This window comes from Schistocerca nitens, chromosome 3, assembly GCF_023898315.1.
Source record: "Schistocerca nitens isolate TAMUIC-IGC-003100 chromosome 3, iqSchNite1.1, whole genome shotgun sequence".
Lineage (NCBI taxonomy): Eukaryota > Metazoa > Arthropoda > Insecta > Orthoptera > Acrididae > Schistocerca > Schistocerca nitens.
In genome coordinates this window covers 155,353,200-155,374,260 of record NC_064616.1, presented here as the reverse complement: position 1 = coordinate 155,374,260, position 21,061 = coordinate 155,353,200, and the positions used below count along the sequence as shown (strand labels likewise).

General features: G+C 44.2%; 1 protein-coding gene across 1 annotated transcript in view; it reads right to left on the bottom strand.

Moving 5' to 3' along the window:
* LOC126248098 (vesicle-fusing ATPase 1) overlaps window positions 1-21,061 on the bottom strand; it is a 104,785-nt gene that overhangs the window by 62,928 nt on the left and 20,796 nt on the right. Inside the window, exons 2-3 of the mRNA XM_049948768.1 lie at window positions 4,042-4,130; window positions 664-888 (exon numbers count right to left, since the gene is read on the bottom strand). Of these exons, the coding sequence (XP_049804725.1) occupies window positions 664-888; window positions 4,042-4,130 (314 nt within the window). The remainder of the gene's footprint in view (window positions 1-663; window positions 889-4,041; window positions 4,131-21,061) is intronic.

The window sequence follows — 21,061 nt, the reverse complement described above, 5'->3', positions numbered from 1 at the left end:
TTAGTACTTGCATTTTGATCAAGGTAATTAACTTTTACTTAAACTTTATTTCTGCTTCATATGCTTCAAAATTTCCAATCAGTGTGAAAATTAGTGTTTCAATGCCAACTTCATTTCTGCAGTCCAAATATTTAATGGAAGCACTAACACTTTCAACTTAAATGACATATTTATTTAATTAAAAAAAAGCAGCTGGAAATATGGGACACAATGTCTCTGTTAGTTTTATACCACAAATAAAATTGAAGATACTGCATGCAAAATATTTTACAGTTTTCAGTAAATATGAAAATGTTTCTAATATAGGACAATCTTTAGCAACTCAATATTTACACAGTAAGGGCTAATCTCCCTGAGCATATTTAATAGTTTACAAAATAGCTTTCATATTTATAGTACTCATTCCATGAATGAGAGGAAAATGGCAAGAAAATTCTGAACAGTTTTAAATAATGACTAATTTACAGTGTTTCTAAATATGCCCAAATTTTCTTGTTCTTTCTGACTTCAGTACTTTCACCAATATATAAAAAAAAAGTGAGGTCTTTCTCCCAGAAGCAAGCTGTCGAACTTCCAAACAGAAATAACACAGATTATGTATAGAATATTAAAATATGAAATTGCATCATGATAATGCAAAATGAATGCATGTGTTACACTCACGATTTCTTTTGCAGGAAATCTGCTTCTAGAACAATGGTGCACAAGCACTCTGAACTGGAAGTAGGATCAAAATAATATGGTTTCACCAGTATTTCTTCATTTAGTGACAACATCGCCCATTTGCGTTGAGGTAAGCTGAAGCCAACATGGCCCCGAGGTACATCAGGATGGAACCGCACACTGAATATAAACTCTTTCCCATTCTTGGGTGTGACTTCTATATGCCTGCAATTTATAATTCCCAAAGGTTATAAGTAAATGTAGTATAGTTATAAAAATAGATTTACAAATTTGTAAAAGGAAGACATTTGTAATTGAAATAAATATCATCAGCGCAACACAGTAGGGAAAGCATTTATTTATAATTTTGTAGTGCACGTTCTGAAATTTTATTTTCCACATAACATGGCAACATAGAAATAATTAGATATGAAAGTTTATACTTTGCAATTTAAACAATGGAATGTCCAGGTTGAAAAATCAACAATATTATGAAAAGGATAGATTGCTATTCACAATAAAGATGACATGTTGAATTGCAGGCGCAACAGAAAGACTGTTACACATTTAGCTTTTGGCTACAGCCTTATTTACAAATGCACATGCACGCACCACTATCCGGCCACTCCACCCAGAAGGCAATTGATGCTGTGACGAAGGAAGCTGGGATAATTTTAATTCCTCTCTTATTTTGCCATCTGCCTCATTAAATTTGTTTTGTTACTTTTAACTATTTACTATTAGCATATGTGAATAGAATCTGCATTTTCATGTAAGAGAAAGGTTGGCCCTCAGTTTTAAAGAATTTAACACCAGATTTAATTTTGTGCTTAGTTTTATGTATGTAACTGATTTTCTAATTTATTTCAACCATGCCTAGTTAGTATATTTCATTATAGGGAGAAATCAGTAACTGTTTTGTAACTTAATTGCTATTGTTGACATATAAACAAATACAAATTCTATAATAACTATAAATGTTTGGAAGACAAAATGCTAGTAATATTAAAGTATCTATTTGGCTCTATTCGAAAATATGTTAGCAAAGTCAGCACTTAATTCCAAAGTAATTAACAGTTTTGTTAAAAGTATTGTTTATGTAACGACATTTGTTAATTTCATGATTTAAACAAATAAGTTGGCCTAAACCTTGTAGCAGAAGAAACTGTTAAAAGGAACAAATTTTTGGATATATTCAGTTAATTTAATGAGTAAAGTTTTAATTGTAATTTCTGTAAATTTAACTTCGAACAATGTGTAGTTTCAGTACCTATTATTGTGAGGATATATGAGGGCCTGATTTTTGGTCATGAGGCAATTAGTCCACAGCCGAGTTTCAGACGAGAAAACTGTGTTGATTAGAACAACAACAATGCTTCAACTTAACTGTGGAATAAGTGTTAAACAATTAGGCCATGTGTAAAAACAGTGACAGTGTCTGCTCCATATGTACCTTTCTATTCTTCAAGAACTGTGAACTTTGTGGTTACGTTTTTACTGCTCGTAGATGTTCAACAGTAAACTATTATAGCCGTACGTGGATGGTTCGCCTGCAAATTATTAATGAGGCTTATGGAAAGTTAAACAACAGTGCACTGGCCATATAAATGTGTATATGGGAGGTTGTGAGAAGTGAAAAGAAAAAGACAGCAAAACACAACAGTGCATCTGTTGGCAACATTATATACAGTAATCAGTGTCCAAATTACAACACCATTTTTCTGCCAGTACGTCAACACCAAACACAACAAACAAAGAAATAAAAGCAGGCAGAACCCCAACAATGTGTTGAATAAAAGCAGAAATCCAAAGTGAGGCAGGAAAGGGGAAAGAATAGCAGAGTATGCGTAGAGGGAAGTGCATGCAGGGACTAGACTGCAGGAGGACAATGCTGCCAGATGCAGCGTAGAGAGGCTGTAGAGGGAGGGGGAGGGAGGGAAGGAGGGAGAAACAGGGAGCAGGACAGGAAAAGAGCAGAGAAGGGGAAAATGCCACTGGTTGCATTGGCAGATTGTGGCATACAATGAGGATGAGGGAACATGAATTGGTAGTAGATGTGGGATAGAGGGGGTGGAGGACATGGGAGTAGGTCAAGGTAGGGATAATAACAGGAGCAGAGAATGTGTCTTAATGGTAACTCCCATCTGTGCAGTTCAGAAAAGCAGGTGGTGGAGGTAAGGATCCAAATAGCCCAGGCTGTGAAGCAGCCACTGAAATGAAGCACATTTTGCCACAGGGTGGTCCACTTTCCTCTTGACCACAGTTTGGCAGTGGCCATTCATTCTCATGGACAGCTGATTGGTAGTCATACCAACATAAAAAGCTGTACAATGACCGCAGCACAGATGGTATATGACATGAATGCTTTCACAGGTGATCTGGCCACTGAAAGAGTGGGATAAGCCTGTAACGGAACTGGAATAGGAAGTGTCGCATGGGTGGATTGGGCTGGTCAGACTACCTGCGAAAGCAGCCATGTCATATTTGCTCTGCTGCAATCATTGTAAAGCTTTTTATATTGGTATGACTACCAACATCTGTCCACTACGATTTACCAAGCATCTGTCCATCAGGATGAATGGCCACCTCAAAGCTGTGGCCATGAGTGAAATGGGCCATCCTGTGGCACAAAGTGCACCTGAACATACTGTGCTTGATTTCAACAGCTGCTTCACAGCCTGGGCCATCTGGATCCTCTCCTCCACCAATAGCTTTCCTGAACTGTAGAGACAGGGGTTACCTTTACAACACATTCTCTGCTCCCGGAATTATCCTGACCCAACCTATGGTAACCTAAGGTTCCCACACCCTCCTCCGAGGAGTTTCCATCCTGTCCACACATCACCTGATTCGCGACCTCTCACCCTGACTGCATGCCGATCTCTGCCAATGCACCCTCCAGTCTTTTCCCCTTCTCTGTACCTCTCCTCCTCCACTCCCCACTCCCCCACCCCCTCCTCCACCTCCCTCCCAACACTGTACCTGACAGCACTGTCCTGATGCCACCTAGTCACTGCATGCTTTGCCAGACAGCCTTCTTCTCTCCCTCACCAGTACCTTGCTATCCTTCCCCTTCTCTGCTCCACTCTGGATTTCTGCTTCTGTTCAACACGTCAGTTACATTCTGGCCTGAATGGCCAGAGACAGCAGTCATGTCTACATGAGGTGTGCTTGACTGTGTGTTCTCTTCTGAAGAAGGCTTTGGATGAAAGCTAATTGTGTAACAGTCTTTTCATGGTGCCTGTCTGCAACTCATCTTATTTGTAATTTAACAATTTGACACTAGCTGTAAAGTAAATAATTCAAGAAACATATAGAACACTTTCTTATTCCAACTGGGCTAAGTTTATTAATACAGTATCTTTATTTTTTACTTACTTTACATCATTGGGAAAATCCCCTTCATTCAAAATTGCACAATTTGTCAGCGTCAGTTCATCAGTTGGACAGCGGAAGACTTTCATACGCTGAAAGAATTAGCACAATACTCAAATGCAGTGAAACTAGAAAATCTTACCAAACAATATTTTCTAATGGACTTTTTTATGCAGCAGTAAGTACAAGGAGAAAATTTCAAAGCCTTATGCACTGTCTTTTAGTTCTCAGCCAACTGCTGAGATCTTTCCTCCTTACCAAGAAAAATATTTTAGAGCCACACTAAAATTTTTGATCCATTTTCATAAATAGATAAGAGATAAAATTTTACTTTTTCTGTAAGAAAAATAAATGAGGAAGATGTGGTGGCACTGTAGAAGGGTGAAAGAGACAGGAGAATGATGCCAGTAACTAAAGCAACAACTATGGAAATGTAAATGAGAGAAGGTCATTAAATGTGTTCTACTCATTCTAATCTGAATCTGGTACTTACTTCTTTCTGTTATAAAAAAGTTCAGCATACTTCTTTGACAGGCTTATGAATGAAAGGAGTGGTTAATGACAAACTATGTACTTTCATCAAAGATGAATTTTCTGATAAACTATTACTTTTTGCATAAATACTTAAAATCTGTTTAACTTTTATTGTTTATTCACACTGAAGTAATGCGCACATTAGCACTTTGTTGTCATCCACAAGAGTGCACTGCAAAAGATCAATACTGTGAACTTCCGATAGAGCCAAAGTACCCATTTAAACCCTGCCGCATATGCTCGCTCTCAGTTACGTTGTTACTGCTTGGATACATTTACTGTAACTTATTGATTTCAGTGTATGTTATGGTGATTGGCATACATGTCACAGTCTAATAAAGTTGTACACAACATTCGTGGTTGTGTTGTGTGTCCAAGTGACAACACAAGTGGTGACAAGGGTGTGATTGTTCTCCACATGGTTTTCAGTCTCTGGTCAGTCCTTTGTTGCACCTACATTGTCTGACGGTGCTACTGGTGGGTTTTTATGCTGGCTGGTTGATCAGCAAGGGGTTCTTACTGCTGCATTGAAGCATCTCAGTGAACAGCAGGAGGCGTTCGCCACAACACAACACAATCAAACCCAGGTATTGTACATGCCTGCCTTTGTTTTGGCCAGTTCGGGCCGCCTTCAATCTACATTGCCTGTTATGTCACCCCTTGAACCATCCGTTTTGCCTGTAGCTATTCCGGTCATTTATCTCCCACCGTTTCTGGCTTATGATGAGTCTGTTGTAGAACGTGAAGCCTGCCAAAAACAGTTGCGGCAGAATTTTCATACGTTTGGACTGACTGTTACCATACGCCGTGCTTTCTTTTTGTCTTGGTTATTGCCTTGTATGTATCAGCTACCTTACCAACTGGCCCCCTGCAGAATTTGTCTTTACTCTCTTTTCATAAGATGTGTGGCCTCCTTCCAAAATACTACTGTAAAATGACACACATAATTGCTGCTCAAGTTGAGTTCTATCAGTGTCATAAGAAACTGGAACATTCCTACAAGACTTGGATAATTGAGCTTCATAGTTTAAGTCGTCATTGTCAATTTGTCACTGATTTCTGGTTGAGACCAGATTGTGAGGTTTCTGAGCAAGCCCTTCAATACGACAACCATTCCCTCTCTGACGTTCTGACTATTGCATAATCGTTTTAGGTTTCAAGGGCTGAGGCCACTCAAAGTAAATTGTGGTGTGAGGTTTCAGAAGTTCAACCCACTTCGTCCCATAGTTTGTCGGATGGTTCACAGGGGGAGAATATGGTGGCAGCAGTCCGAGTGTAGGCCAAACAAAATGGCAGCTGGTCCACCTCGCTGCAGCAGCCACGGCCAGAGCAGCAGCAGCAGCAGCAGCAGCAGCAGCAGCAGCAGCAGCAGCAGCAGCAGCAGCAGCATCATAACAGTGCAATGAACAACGCAAGCATTCCATGCTTCCCTCTTGTCCGACGTGTTTTGTCACTCACGATAGGCCAGACTGTCCTAAGCAGTGAGTTGTTTCTCACAAGTGCAAAAAAATACACCACACTGCTCTCATTTGCAATGCAAAATTCCAACAGCGTATTGCAGATGCTGACATGGATATCAACTGCATATCAGTAATCCCTGTTGCATCCAATAAGCTTTTTATTAATTTCAAGGTTTATCAGAAGGTTTTGCACATGCAAGTCAACACTGGTGCTGCTGTGTCATTACTCAACTTGCAAATTCAGATGGACTTGAGTTCTCCAACTTTAGTGCCAGTGCCCGCATATTAGTCACCAACAATAAACAAAGCATTCTGATACTAGGTAGTTTCTCAACCCCAGTCACATACAAATGCGTGGTTAATCTACTGACCTTTCTGGTGGTGGACAATGCACACACTGAAAATGTGTTTGGTTTGAACACCTTTACCCTTTTCAGGTTTACTGTTACCAATGAAGTTAATCTCATCCCTGATCAAGTGCCTTATACACAATTCGACTCTTTATGCTTTGAGTTTTCCGCCCCATTTTCTGTAGGCTTGGGTTGTGCCAATAATTTCAAATGCCACATCACCATGAACCCTTCGGGAAGACCCCATTTCTTTCAGGCTCGCCCGGTACTGATGGCGCTTTGTGACCAAGTCAAGGCAGAGCTCAACTGCCACATGGCCTCCAAAGTCTTCTTTACCAAATGCATCCAGTGAATGGGCTACCCCTTAGTCATTGTCAAGAAGCTATCAGGATGGTTATGCCTTTGCAGCAATTTCAAAGTTTCTGTCAATGCTCAGTCATTGACACATACCCTTGTCGTGCCCTGATGAACTTTATGCTAAGCTAACTGGTAGTCAGTATTTTTCCAAGATTGACCTGTGATGCGCATTTTCAGCTTCCCATTGTGCTGACTCAATGGCACTTTGTCATTAACATGCCTTTTGGCCTTGCAATTACCATTTGGTGTGGACAGTGCCCCGGTGATTTTTCAATGGTTTCTTGATAAATTCACAACGTCTGTTCCAACTGTTTTGATGATATTATGGTCTCCGGCTCTTCCACTACTGAAAATCTCAAGAACTTACATATGCTCTTTTCTGTGTTACAGGCTGCCAGGTTAAAACACAATTTGGGAAAGTGCCGATTTTTTCAGTTTTCTATTGTTTATCTTGAGTTTGAGATCCCTAGTGCTGGTATCAAACTAGCTTCATCAGAACGTCTCTGCCATTGTGGCTCTTCTGCGTCTTACAGCTTTCAAGGAACTCTCTCTACTCCGGTCACAGTGAACCTTTGTTCTTTTTTACCTGTATCTTCTTATTTCTTATCAAGCATCTCCCCATGGGAGATATAGCAGACTCCTATTTGACATATGGCACAGCCATTCCTGATTGGAGATTTCCAAAATAATTCCATTTAAATGCCAAATTAAGTCAAAACAATACCCCATGCCGATCACCTTACTATTATTGGACTGTATCCCATACTAAATTTATACAGGACCTGCTTTGAGACTTACGTGCTCCATTTCTGTAAGTCCTTCAATAATATTTTTAATATTTAACAGCATGCTCTTTTCTGATTGAAAATGATCCTACAACAAAATTGTCCCCCCACCCCCGCCCAAAAAAAAACATCACTGCTTCCTGTAGTGCCATGTTGGACAAAGCAAGTGTCTTGGAACAACACTATTCAATTCACAGCTAGATGTTATAAAATTTAAAACATATTAAAAAAGTTTCTGTGGCAGTATGCACGAATAATTGACTGACTACAGCAAAATGCTATCTTCTGCAAGAAACTATTGCACAGAAAATGACTTCTATAAAAGACCTTTCAAATTAAATTTGAAAATTTGTGTTTTAACACTCTGGTCTGCTGGAAGTTTATTGGAAATAGAACCTCTAGAATAGTGCACACACAGATAGGTGTTGTTAATTGGTTGTTGGAGTTAAAGGAGATTGTTCCACTAATTACATGGAGTCCACACATCTACAGCTGAGGGATGTGAATCAGTGTCCCTGATGGGCAGGGAGCCATTGCTCCCTAAGTGGGTATGGAGAAAGCAGCAGGAGGAGAAGAGCTCCCAACCATATGGAAGGGGCGGGTCGAGCATCCCTGAGAGCTCGCAGTAGCATGCATAATGGAGGAGAGTACCACCAGCAGAGAGGGCAGCGACGTCATAGCTATAGCGTACGACATTGTCATGTGTGCAAGATGCAGATGCTCATATACCTCTTGGCCTCTTAGTATGTCAATCTGTCTGGAGTCATATTTTTCCCCCCTCCTCTCTCTGGAAGACAGTGCAGTCTTGAGCAGGGAGAACTGTGTTCCCCACAGCTGACACAGATGGGGGAGGAGCAATGGCCATTCACAGTCCCAACAGACTGGGCTGGGATTGCAGCATGAAGACCTGTCCAAATTTCATACATTTGAAGCACTGTATAAGCGAGGACGCGGAGACATACACTTTCACATCACATCAGTATATCACCGCCTTTACCCTTTCATGCAACTAATCACCCTCAAAGGCCAAGATGAAGGCCCAGGTAGCAACCCTATTGTCCTCTGGCCCCCTACGTACACGACGGACAAAGTGTACACCTTGTCGCTCCAAGTTGGCATGTAGATCATCCAGTTGTAAGAGTAGGACTCTGTGGGAAATAATGGCCTGAACTAAATTTAGACTCTTATGGGGAGTGACAGTCACTGGAATGTTACCCAACTTGTTAGAAGCAAGCAACGCCCATGGCTGGGTAGCGAATGCTGTTTTAATCAAAACTGGCCCACTCTTCATTTTGGAGATGGCTGCAACTTCCCCAGACTTTTCCTCTATAGTCTCTACAAAGAAGAAAGGCTTTAGGGCAAAAAAAGAATCCCCATCTGTCCCAGTACAAACTGGGTATTGGGGAGAGTATTTCTCTGCTTATTGTTAGCTCTACGTTCCTCCCATGGCATAGTCAAGGAACGAAACACTTTGGGGTCATATCTCTCTGTGTTGAACAAAATTCTTTCATTCAGAAGAGATAGCTGGGGCCGCATGACCACCAGTGGGAGAAACCTTCATCTGCTTCATATACGAGTCATCTGCCATGGTAACAGCTGCCCCGAATGAGGGTTCTCCCCATGGGCACCACCCAGCCTCAGTAGCAGCTAACTAGCCAGTAATTCACTGCTCAGATTCCCTGTGCCCCAGCCACGATGGACACATACTCCTTGGCATACATAGGGAGGTATTACTTCAGGCACCAGCAGTGTGATCTCTGCGTGGCCAGGGAGCTACCATTGTGCAGGTACTTGATGACCCCCACACAATGGGATGGCTACCTTGCTGGGTTTTGGGCGTACTGCCTTATGAGAAAGGAGGGATGTCAAGGTGGAAAGGAACAAAAGTGAAACGGACACCACATTGGGCAACCTTCCCTGCATGATCCGCACTTCTGAAAATTTTGGAAAAGTGGTGGCAGGTCAAACCCAACAACTGGGGCCACATATTTATTAACGGAAACGTGCAAAGTGCACTGGAAGTGAAATGAAAAAACTAAGGTCCTAAATCATGTACCAGGTTCAAGCAGGAACTGCACCAGAAAGACCATCCAACGGAAAAGCACGGGAGGGGGAGTGTACGCTAAGTATGGGCTTGCAGCACAGAAAGGGAAGTGGTGCTGCAAAGGCTTGGGCCCTTCTGACTGTTTTCTGGTTATGTATGCACAGTTTCCCAAAAATATTGTAAAAAAAAAAGGAAAAAAGAAAGAAAAAAGAAAGAAGAAAGAAAGAAAGAAAGAAAGATTTGTCACTACAAAGTCAAGGTTATTACTAATTGTGTTACTAAAGGAATATCCCAAAACCCAGTACCAGTTGCAGGTTACCTAACGGCCACCAGGGGCAACAAAAATTTCATTTTCAAAGTTTTGCCTAATTACTGATTGAATTTAAAAACTTAAAATGCTGTCATAATCTGCTGATTAAAAGGCATAATCATACGTTAAATTTTTAACATAATAAGACAAGTATTACAGTTAGAAATGTGTTTGCCTTGAGGCAGTGTAATTGACAGTATGTGAAAATTGCCTTTATTCAATCAGTATTTGAGAATGAGAGCACTTAGTGACTTCCAACAAACTTTAAACATGACAAACATTTTCTTATCTTTTTCTCTCTCATGTGCTTAAAGTTAAATGCTTGACACATAAACTCATACATACAGTAATCCGATGTTTGAAGCTATTTTATACATGGGAGTTCAACTCTTTTAAAGAATTGGGGATTCACTGGTAATAAAGAGAGTGGAAATCAGTTTTGGCAAATGGATCTTGAACCTGATACATCCAAGAAAGTTTTTCCTCTTCCTACACTCCTAAGAATTAAATGTTTGACTTTACTGATCCATCCACAGATATTAAAAGGTTACTTTTACTGGGGGTGCTGATCTTCTGGCTTTTTGTCAACATTCTTTCACAAAACACAAACTTCTTCACAGTATCTCAGAAAGAGAGGGCAAGCGATATTGTTGATGGGGGCCTATCAGTTGGATGGACAGTGCATTAAGCTCAGCAGCTATTTTAGTGCTAGTCAAAAAGAGTTGTCCTCGCCTACATACATCACAGAATCTGTAAATGAGGCTTACTAGTCTTTAAATTCAAATATTATGGAGGGAAGAAAGATAATGTTTAAAAGTGTGTTGACAAGGCAATCATTAGCAATGGAGAACAAGCTCAGATGGGACAAAATTGGGGCAGGAAATAACCTGTGTTCTTTTCAAAGGAGCAATTCCAATCATTCACCTAAAGCAACTTAAGAAAACCACTGAAAATTCATATCTAGATGGAAGGAAACATATTTGAACATTGCTCTTCCCAAATCAAAGTCCAGCACATCAATTCCTGTACCACCTTGTTTGATACATAATGAAAATAATAAGCAGAATGAAAGCTTTCACGGCCGGTGTGTGTATATGTATCTGTGTGTGTGTGCGCGGGCAGGGGGGAGGGGGGGGGGGGTGGCTGTAACAAGCCTATGAGGAGAACAGCACTGGACTATACAGCCTGAAGGCTGCTAAAGGAGTCACTATAGATTAGTACACTCTTGCCAGTGCAAGAATGAACATGCCTAAGGGCTAGATTAATGGCCATCGATTCAGCAGTGAAGACACTGCAGCCATCTAGAAGAGAGTGGAGTTCAGTACACCATGCACGTGTGTGTGCAAAGTTTGCTCATCCATCCATTGTAGACCCATCAGTGAATACCACTTCTGAACCCAGACACATCTCAAGGACAGCCAAGAATAGGCGGCACAAAATTGTGGGGTCAAGGGAATCTTTTGGACCAAATGATACTTTGAGACAAATCCAAGGTCAGGGCACAAGCCATGGGGGTCGGTTGGTCAGTTGGGGGTATAAAGGGACCAAATTATAGGGTCATCAGTCCCTTTTTCCTGATGCAAGCAAGGCTCAAGGTACAAAAACAGCCAACACCACACCTGAAAAGAAAACGAATGGAACGAACAAAAAATGGGGAAAACATACACCACAAGGAAACGTGGAAGACAGTATTAAAACCATAGAGCATATGGTTTGGCTGATCACAATAATAAAAAGGATGAGCCAGCCACTCTGCAACACATTAAAATGTCCACCCCAAAAAGACAAGGCGAGATGAACACACGTAGGGAAGAGACGACCACCAAGACAAATAAATGCAAAGGAAGTGGGACATAGTTAAAATGGAGAGAGGGTGGCGACCTCAGAGAAGTCTAAAAGCCCACCCTTAGATGGTACGGTAAAAATCCCTCTCACGAATAAAACAAAAACTACGTCTGCTGTAGAGGCATTGTCACCCAACACCGAAGGTAGGGTGCTGGGAATGTTGTAAGTCTGCCGAAGAGCAGTTAAAAGTTGGCAGTCCAGCAAGATGTGGATGAGAGTCATATGTGAGCCACAGTGACACCGAGGTGGGTCCTCACGATGTAGGAGGTAGCCATGTATGGCAAATGCAGATCCGGCAGAGAACCACAGAGCTCCTGTGAGAGGCCCACATGGAGGTCTTCCACACATTTATAGTCTCCTTAAGAGCATACAGTTTGTTGTGCGTACTGAGATTATGCCATTCCGTCTCCCAAACCTGAAAAACCTTGCGGCATAATAACAATCCCAGGTCAGTTACAGGGATACCGATCTCCAGAAGCGGTTTCCATACAGCCTGTCAGCAAGTTCATTTCCTGGGATTTCGATGTGGCCTGGGGTCCACACAAACACCACCGAATGACTGGACCATTACAGGGTATAGATGGACTCCTGGATGGTCACTACCAAAGGATGGTAGGGGTAGCACTGGTCGATAGCTTGTAAGCTGCTCAAGGAGTCAGTACAGAGAAGAGACGACTCCCCAAGGCATGAGCAGATGCGCTCAAGAGCATGAGAAATGGCTGTCATCTCTGCAGTGAAAACACTGCCGCCATCTGGCAAGGAATGCTGTTCAATATGTCCTCTATGAACATACGTCAAACCAACGTGACCATCAACCACCGAGCCGTCAGTATAAACCACTCCATGGTCCTGGTACATGTCAAGAATTGAGAGGAAGTGACAGCAGAGAGTTGCAGGGTTAACTGAGTCCTTAGTACCGTGTGAAAGGTCCAGGCGAAGCTTCAGTCTAGGTATACACCATGGAGGTGTACTTGAATGGACCTCGAGTATAGGTGGTAAAGGCAAGGAACAGAAGAGATCAGGCGTGAACCGTAATCTTAAGCCCTGACCTGGACCTCCAATACGGGAGATGAACTGCGGTGGATGGGAAAAGGAGACTGTAATTCGGATGCTCAGGAGAACTATGAATGTGTACAATGTAACTGGTGAGCAGCTGTGCACGTTTAACCTTCAATGGAGGGACTCTGGCTTCCACCAGGACACTGGTTACCGGACTCGTCCTAAAAGCTCCTGTTGCCAGTCGAATGCCGCGGCCGTGCACTGGATCAAGTAAATGCTGAGGGCTCCATCAAACCATAAACCAGATTCCCATAGTCAAGGCGGGATTGAACAAGGGCTCTGTAGAGCTGCAGTAGCGTAGAGCAACCTGCACCCCAGTTTGTGCTGTTCAGGCAGCAGAGGGCATTGAGGTGCTGCCAGCACTTCCCCTTCAACTGATGAAGATGAGAAAGCCACATCAACTGGGCATTGACAACCAGTCCTAAGAATCGATATGTCTCCACTACAGTGAGTGGATCATCATTAAGGTAAAGTTCTGATTTCGCACGAATGGTACAACGCAAACAGAAGTGCATGACACATGACTTCGCAGCTGAAAACTGAATGGCTCCCTGTAGGCACCGCTTGGCAACCCTAGTACTGGAGGAGCAGTATGAAGTGCAAAAGTTGTGAGACCGACGGCCCAACAGCTGCTGCTACACCGTTAATGGCCACTATAATTAGAGATACACGCAATATAGAGCCTTGCGGGACCCCATTCTCCTGGATATGGGGGGAACTATGGGAGGCATCAACTTGGACATGGAAAGTATGGAGCAATAGGAAATTTTGGATAAAAATCGGGAGCAGGCCCCGGAGACCCCACTATCACAATGTGGCGGGGATATCATTCCACCAGGTCGTGTCATAAGCTTTTCGTAAATCAAAAAATATGGCAACCAGGTGTTGGCATCTGGAAAAGGCTGTTTGGATGGCACACTCGAGGGAAACTACATTATTAATGGTAGAGTGACCCCGGTGGAAACCACCCTGGCATAGAGCCAGTAGGCCACGTGACTCCTGGATTCAACCACCAATTTACCATACGTTGTAACAGCTTACAAAGGACATTGGTGAGGCTGATGGGCCAATAGCTATCCATATCAAGCGTGTTTTTACCAAGTTTGAGCAATGGAATGATGGTGCTCATCACGATGGAAAGACGTCATTGCACCAGATCCGATGGAAGATCATGAGGAGATGTCACTTGTAGTCGGACGAGAGATGTTTGATCACCTGACTGTGGATCCTAGCAGACCCAGGAGTTGTGTCAGGACAATATGCAAGGATACTGAAGAGCTCCCAATCTGTAAATGGAGTACTGTAGGGTTCACTGTGACGTTCAGTGAATGAGAGGGCTTTCCTTTCCATCCGCTGTTTGAGGGTGCAAAATGCTGGGGGATAATTCTCTGATGCAGAGGCTCGAGCAAAGTGCTCGGCAATTGCATTTGCATTGGTAGATAACATGCTATTGATGTTGATGCCAGTAACACCTGTCGGGGTCTGGTACCCACAAACACATCTGATCTTCGTCCAGACTTGGGAAGGTGACGTATGGCACCCAATGGTCGAGATGTACCTCTCCCAACAGGCCTGTTTCCATCTTTTTATAAGCTGGCAAACGCGGGCATGGAGTAGTTCAAAATCTATTAGGTGCCCTAGGGAAGGGTGCCTCTTATGTCACTGTAGAGCTCGCCGATGCTCTTCAATTGCCTCAGTGATTTACGGCGACCACCAAGGTACTGACTTTCACCGGGGGCACACTAAAGGACAAGGGATCGTGTTTCCGCCGCAGAAATGATTGTTCTAGTGACCTGCTCAACTACCACATTGATGGTACCATGTGGGGGAGATCAACAGTGATAGCAGAGGTGAAAGCTTCCCAGTCTGCCTGGTTAAAACCCATCTTGGTAGATGCCCAGGGGAATGGAACTGGAAGAGTGACAGGAACATGGGAAAGTGGTCACTACCACACAAGTCATCGTGGGCTCTCCAGTGGACAGATGGGAGAAGTCCTGGGCTGCAGAGGGATAAATCAATTGCTGAGTAAGTGCCATAAGCCACACTGAAATGTATGGGAGCCCCAGTATTTAAAAGGCAGAGGTCGAGTCGAGACAGGAAAGTTTTGACATCTCTAGCTTGGCCAGTAAACAGTGCCACCCCACAAGGGGTTATGGGCATTAAAACCTTCCAAAAGTAGGAAAGATTTAGGGAGTCGGTGAACCAGTGCAGCCAATGCGTTCAGGGGTACTGCACCATCAGGAGGAAGATATACATTGCAGACAGTTACTTCCTGTGTCGCACTTATCCTGACAGCCACAGCTTCAAGAGGGGTTTGAAGGGGCACTGGTTCACTGCATACCGAGTTCAGGACACACAAACAAAATCCACCTGACACTCATAGCCACTACAGTTCTTGTAAGATCCCCCATATCCGCGAAGGGCAGGGGTCCACACTGCTGGGAACCAGGTTTCCTGGAGGGAAATGCAGTAAACTTAAACATTGCCATAGCTCAGCCAGGTGGTGGAATAAAAACGCAGCTATTCTACTGGAGGATGACGTTATCGTGAGGCTGGGAAGGCATGAAGCAGACAAGGAGGCAGGTTACACCTCAGGGTCACGTGCTGCCACTGATTGAGTATTTGTATCCATTCCTATTGTGAATGAGGCATCAGTGAGATCCAGATCCTCAAGGGATGCTGAGATCTCCACCTCATCCACAGGTGCAGAATTAGTAGGGAGTGGTGGTGTTGGGGCCACCAGAGGGTCCTTTTTCTTAGCAGACTTCATTTGCTTGTCGTCTCACTTCTCTTTAGGGGCTTGATGGGAGGACTTCTCTGAAGTAGCTTCAAGCATGGAGCAAGACCGTAAAGCTCTTCGTCCAGCAGCTTTTCGCTTTTTTAGCCAATGGCAATTGTCCGCTGTGGCATTAGTGGAGACCTTGGGAGAGAGGGTCCCAAGGGACCCCTTCGGCACAAGAGCAGCTTGAGGAGAGGCTGTTGCTTCTCCGGCTGGGGTGAAGGGACCAATGTCCCCTGTGTTTGTGGGGCCTTGCTCCCAAAGTGGGTACTTTGGGAGCAACGGAAGGAGATTTTCCCCCTACCACCAAGGGGCAGATGTATTATGGAGGCCCAGAGGGCCCACTGTTCGTGGCACAGAGTGTGGTATGACTGATACTTGGGATGGTGATGGTAATGTAGCTGCAGCATAAGTGGATATCAACCAAACAGGGTGTAATCGTTCAAATTTACGTTTAGCCTCCTGGTGAGTCAACCGGTCCAGGGTCTTTCACTCCATGATTTTCCGCTCTTTTTGGAGTACTGTGCAGTCTGGCGAGCATGGGGAGTGCTGCTCTCTGCAGTTGATGCAAGTGGGAGGAGGTGCACAGGGAGAATCTGGCTGGAGTGGACGTCCACAGTCTCAACATGTTGTGTTTGAAGTGCAATGGGAAGACACGTGCCCGAATTTTCAGCGCTTAAAGCACCACATAGGGGGAGGGACATACGGTTTAATGTTACAGTGATAAACCATCACCTTCACCTTTTCAGGCACTGAATCACCCTCAAAGGCTAAGATGAAGGCACTGGCAGCAACCCTGTTGTCTTTGGGTCTCCTGTAAACGCACTGGATGAGATGAACACCCCGCCATTCTAGACTGGTGCAGAACTTGTTGTCAGACTGCAAGAGGAAGTTACAATGGAAAAGAATCTCCTGGGCCATGTTGAGGCTTCTATTGGGAGTGACGGAAAGAGGAATATCGCCAAGCCGGTCACAAGCAAGTAACACCCAGGACTGGGCTGGGGTTGCTGTCTGAATCGAGACCGCACCGCTTCTCATCTTGGTCAGCACTGTCACTTCCCTAACTTATCCTCAAGGTGTTCAACAAAAAACTGAGGCTTCATATGTAGAAAGGAGTCCCCGTCCATTCTGCTACAGACTACATACCGAGGCGAATTTGGCTCTCTTCTTTCTGTAGCCCTACGTTCCTCCCACGGTGTAGCGAGGGAGGGAAACAATTTAGGGTCATATCTGTCAGCATTGTACTCTACCTTGCCATTCTTAGTGACTGCTGGTGCTTTACGGTCACCGGCAAGAGAGGACTTAGTCCACTTCATTACGGGTCATCTGCCCTGATGCCACCCACTCCAATCAGGGGCTCTCCCCATGGGCGCCACCCAGCCACAGCAAAGGCCACCTATTTTGTTCTTTGTTTTGTTTTCCTTTAGGGTGCAAGAACAACTGCAGTCATATGCGCCCAAGTCAAAACTATAGAACACGAACACAGACAAGAGTTAAACGACTATACGTCAGTCCCTATGGACAGAATAGGAGACAGCTAAAAACAGGCACGTGGAAAAGAGGCTTAAAAAAACATCATACAGAAATTGAGGTCCAAAACTAAAAATTAAATGGCCTTCGCCATATTGCTTCGGCAGATAAAAAGCAAAATTCGGTTGACAGCCCGTGCACCATTCACTAAAACGGCTGATAAATTAGATGGCAAACCCAAGCTGAAACGTAAACTGTTAAGGAAAGGGCATTCCCGTAGGAAGTGGTGGACAGTTAAAATTTGGGTGCAGTGTATACAAAGTGGTGGGGTAGCGCCACTTAGCAAATGACGATGGCTAAAAAGGCAGTGCCCAATACACAGTCGAGTTAAAATAATCTCCTCCCTGCAGGAGTTCCAAGAGGAGGTTGTCCAAGGTGCTGGGAGAGGCTTAATAAGCTGCAGTCTTGGCACCAGCGTCAGCAGCCTCATTACATGGCAGACTGACACGACCAGGGACCCACAGAAACGTGACAATGGCTCCACAAAAAGTGAGTGAGTGACAGTTTTCCTGGACCCGCTGCACTAAGGGATGAGCAGTCTACAGCGCACATAGACTTTGGAGGGCACTGAGTGAGTCTGAGCAGAGAACACAATTGGAAAGGCTGTGTTGCCGGATGTACTCCATGGCCTGATACAAGGCGAAGAGCTCGGCTGTAAATACTGAGGCGTGTGCTGGAAGCTGGTATCAAAAGACACAGGTGCCAATGACGAAGGCACACCCGACCACATGGACAGTCCGAGAGCCATCAGCGTAGACAAAGGCACTATCGCGAAGTTGAATGCGAAGGTCGTGAAACTGGAGGCAATAGACCGAGACTGGAGTAGTGTCCTTAGGTTTGTGTGAAGTTAAGCCGCTGTAGCAAGTGGCAAAGGGAGTTCAGAAGGTAACATAGCAGAGGAAGAAGCCCAATACTGACAGTCAAAGGAACCATCAAAGGAGGAGGCATAGGAGGGGTGGCCACACATGGCAGACAAACGGCATGCACACCTGCTGAGGAGGAAGTCAGGGCTGTAGGACAGAGGTAGTTCAGCAGCTTCAGCATACAGACTCTCAATCGGGCTGGTGTAAAAGGCACCCATAGCCAAACGGACGCCACGACAGTGGATAGTGTGGAAGGGGTGGAGGATTGGCGTGCAGACGCATAAACAAAGCACCCATAGTCAAATTTCGAACGGACAAGGGACCAGTACAAATGGAGGAGGGTAGTTCGATCGGCAGCCCAGGAAGTGCCACTGAGGACATGTAAGACACTGAGGGACCAAATGTTTCCTACAGAGCATGAGCCCCAGGAATTTAGTAGTTTCTACGAAAAGAAGGGCAAGCGGTAGAGATGGTGGGAGAAACCATTTGCGCCGCCAGACGGTTTTGTCAGGGGAAAAGCGAAAGCCATTGTCGATGCTCCAGGAGTAAAGACGATCAAGACAGCACTGAAGATGCCGCTCAGTGAGACAGGTCCGTGGAGAGCTGCAATAAATGACAAAACTGTCAACAAAAGGGAGCCACAGGTGCCCAGTGGAGACAGGCCATGTTAGGGTTAATGGCAATAGCAAAGAGGGCGACACTCAGGACAGAACTCTGAGGCACACCGTTTTCCCGGATAAAGGTGTCTGACAAGGCAGAGCCCAAACGCACCTTGAAAACTCAATCATGTAGAAATACCTGAAGGAAACAGGGCAGGCGGTCACAGAAGCCCCATGTGTAAATAGTACGGGGGATACCAGTTCTCCAGCAGGTGCCGTAGGGTAGGCCTTATCCAAATCGAAAAACACGGGCACAGTATGGGCTTTCCGCAGAAAGCCATTCATGACATGGGTGGACAAAGTAATGAGATGGTCAACTGCACAACTCCATGCTCAAAATCCACACTGTGCATTCATCAGTAAATTGCGAGACTCGAGCCACCATACCAGCCGGGCATGAATCATACGTTCCATCACCTTGCAAATGCAACTGGTAAGAGATGGGGCGGTAGCTAGAAGGAAGGTTATTGTCCTTTCCTGGCTTAGGTATGTGTATGACTGTGGCTTCACATCAGCGTCCAGGAAATGTGCCCTCTGCCGAGATGTGGTTGTACGTATTAAGCAGAAAGTGCTTGCCCGCAAGAAAAAGGTACTGCAACATCTGAATGTGGATGGTGTCCAGCCCTGGGGCAGAAGATCGGGTTGAACTGAGAGCATGATCGAGTTCCCTCATAGTAAAGGCGTAATTGTAGCACTCATGATTCGGAGAGGAGAAGGGTATCGCCCAAGCCACCTCCACTCATTTCCCTTGGAGGAAGGCAGGGTGATAGTGCGAAGGGCTCGAAACTTCCACACAATGGTGGACCAAGGTGTTGGAGATAGCAATGTTGTTGTTGTTGTGGTCCTCAGTACTGAGACTGGTTTGATGCAGCTCTCCATGCTACTCTATCCTGTGCAAGCTGCTTCATCTCCCAGTACCTACTGCAACCTACATCCTTCTGAATCTGCTTAGTATATTGATCTCTTGGTCTCCCTCTATGATTTTTAGCCTCCACGCTGCCCTCCAATGCTAAATTTGTGATTCCTTGATGCCTCAAAACATGTCCTACCAACCGATCCCTTCTTCTAGTCAAGTTGTGCCACAAACTTCTCTTCTCCCCAATCCTATTCAATACCTCCTCATTAGTTACGTGATCTACCCACCTTATCTTCAGCATTCTTCTGTAGCACCACATTTCGAAAGCTTCTATTCTCTTCTTGTCCAAACTAGTTATCGTCCATGTTCCACTTCCATACATGGCTACACTCCATACAAATACTTTCAGAAACGACTTCCTGACACTTAAGTCTATACTCGATGTTAACAAATTTTTCTTCTTCAGAAACGATTTCCTTGCCATTGCCAGTCTACATTTTATATACTCTCTACTTCGACCATCATCAGTTATTTTACTCCCTAAATAGCAAAACTCTTTTACTACTTTAAGTGTCTCATTTCCTAATCTAATCCCCTCAGCATGACCCGATTTAATTTGACTACATTCCATTATCCTCGTTTTGCTTTTGTTGATGTTCATCTTACATCCTCCTTTCAAGACACTGTCCATTCCGTTCAACTGCTGTTCCAAGTCCTTTGCTGTCTCTGACAGAATCACAATGTCATCGGCGAACCTAAAAGTTTTTACTTCTTCTCCATGAATTTTAATACCTACTCCGAATTTTTCTTTTGTTTCCTTTACTGCTTGCTCAATATACAGATTGAATAACATCGGGGAGAGGCTACAACCCTGTCTCACTCCTTTCCCAACCACTGCTTCCCTTTCATGCCCCTCGACTCTTATAACTGCCATCTGGTTTCTGTACAAATTGTAAATAGCCTTTCGCTCCTTGTATTTTACCCCTGCCACCTTCAGAATTTGAAAGAGAGTATTCCAGTTAACGTTGTCAAAAGCTTTCTCTAAGTCTACAAATGCTAGAAACGTAGGTTTGCCTTTTCTTAATCTTTCTTCTAAGATAAGTCGTAAGGTTAGTGTTGTGTCGATTCCCTAAGGTCTCGACACAATGAGTGGCTAGGTGCACGCGAAACTAACGCAGACGGGCGTAAATTCTGAAACAGGAGACTGGATGAAAACTATAAAGAAAAGAAGAGAGATTTTAATATACTTAACTTTAATGTAGTCTTGTTCTTGTTGAAATACATCTCTTGCATAGTAGTAAGTAATTAGCACTGATACTAAGGGCGCCTTGCTAGGTAGTAGCGATGGACTAGCTGAAGGCTATTTAATCTGTCTCTCGGCAAATGAGAGGAAGACTTGATATGTCTTGTCGCAAGCTATGTCGTCCGTACAACTGGGGCGAGGTCAAGTCCGTGTCTTGTGACCTGCCATGTGGTGGCGCTAGGATTGCGATTACACAGTGGCGACACGCGGGTCCGACATGTACTACAGGACCGCGGCCGATTTAAGTTACCACCTAGCAAGTGTGGTGTCTAGCGGTGACACCACAGTT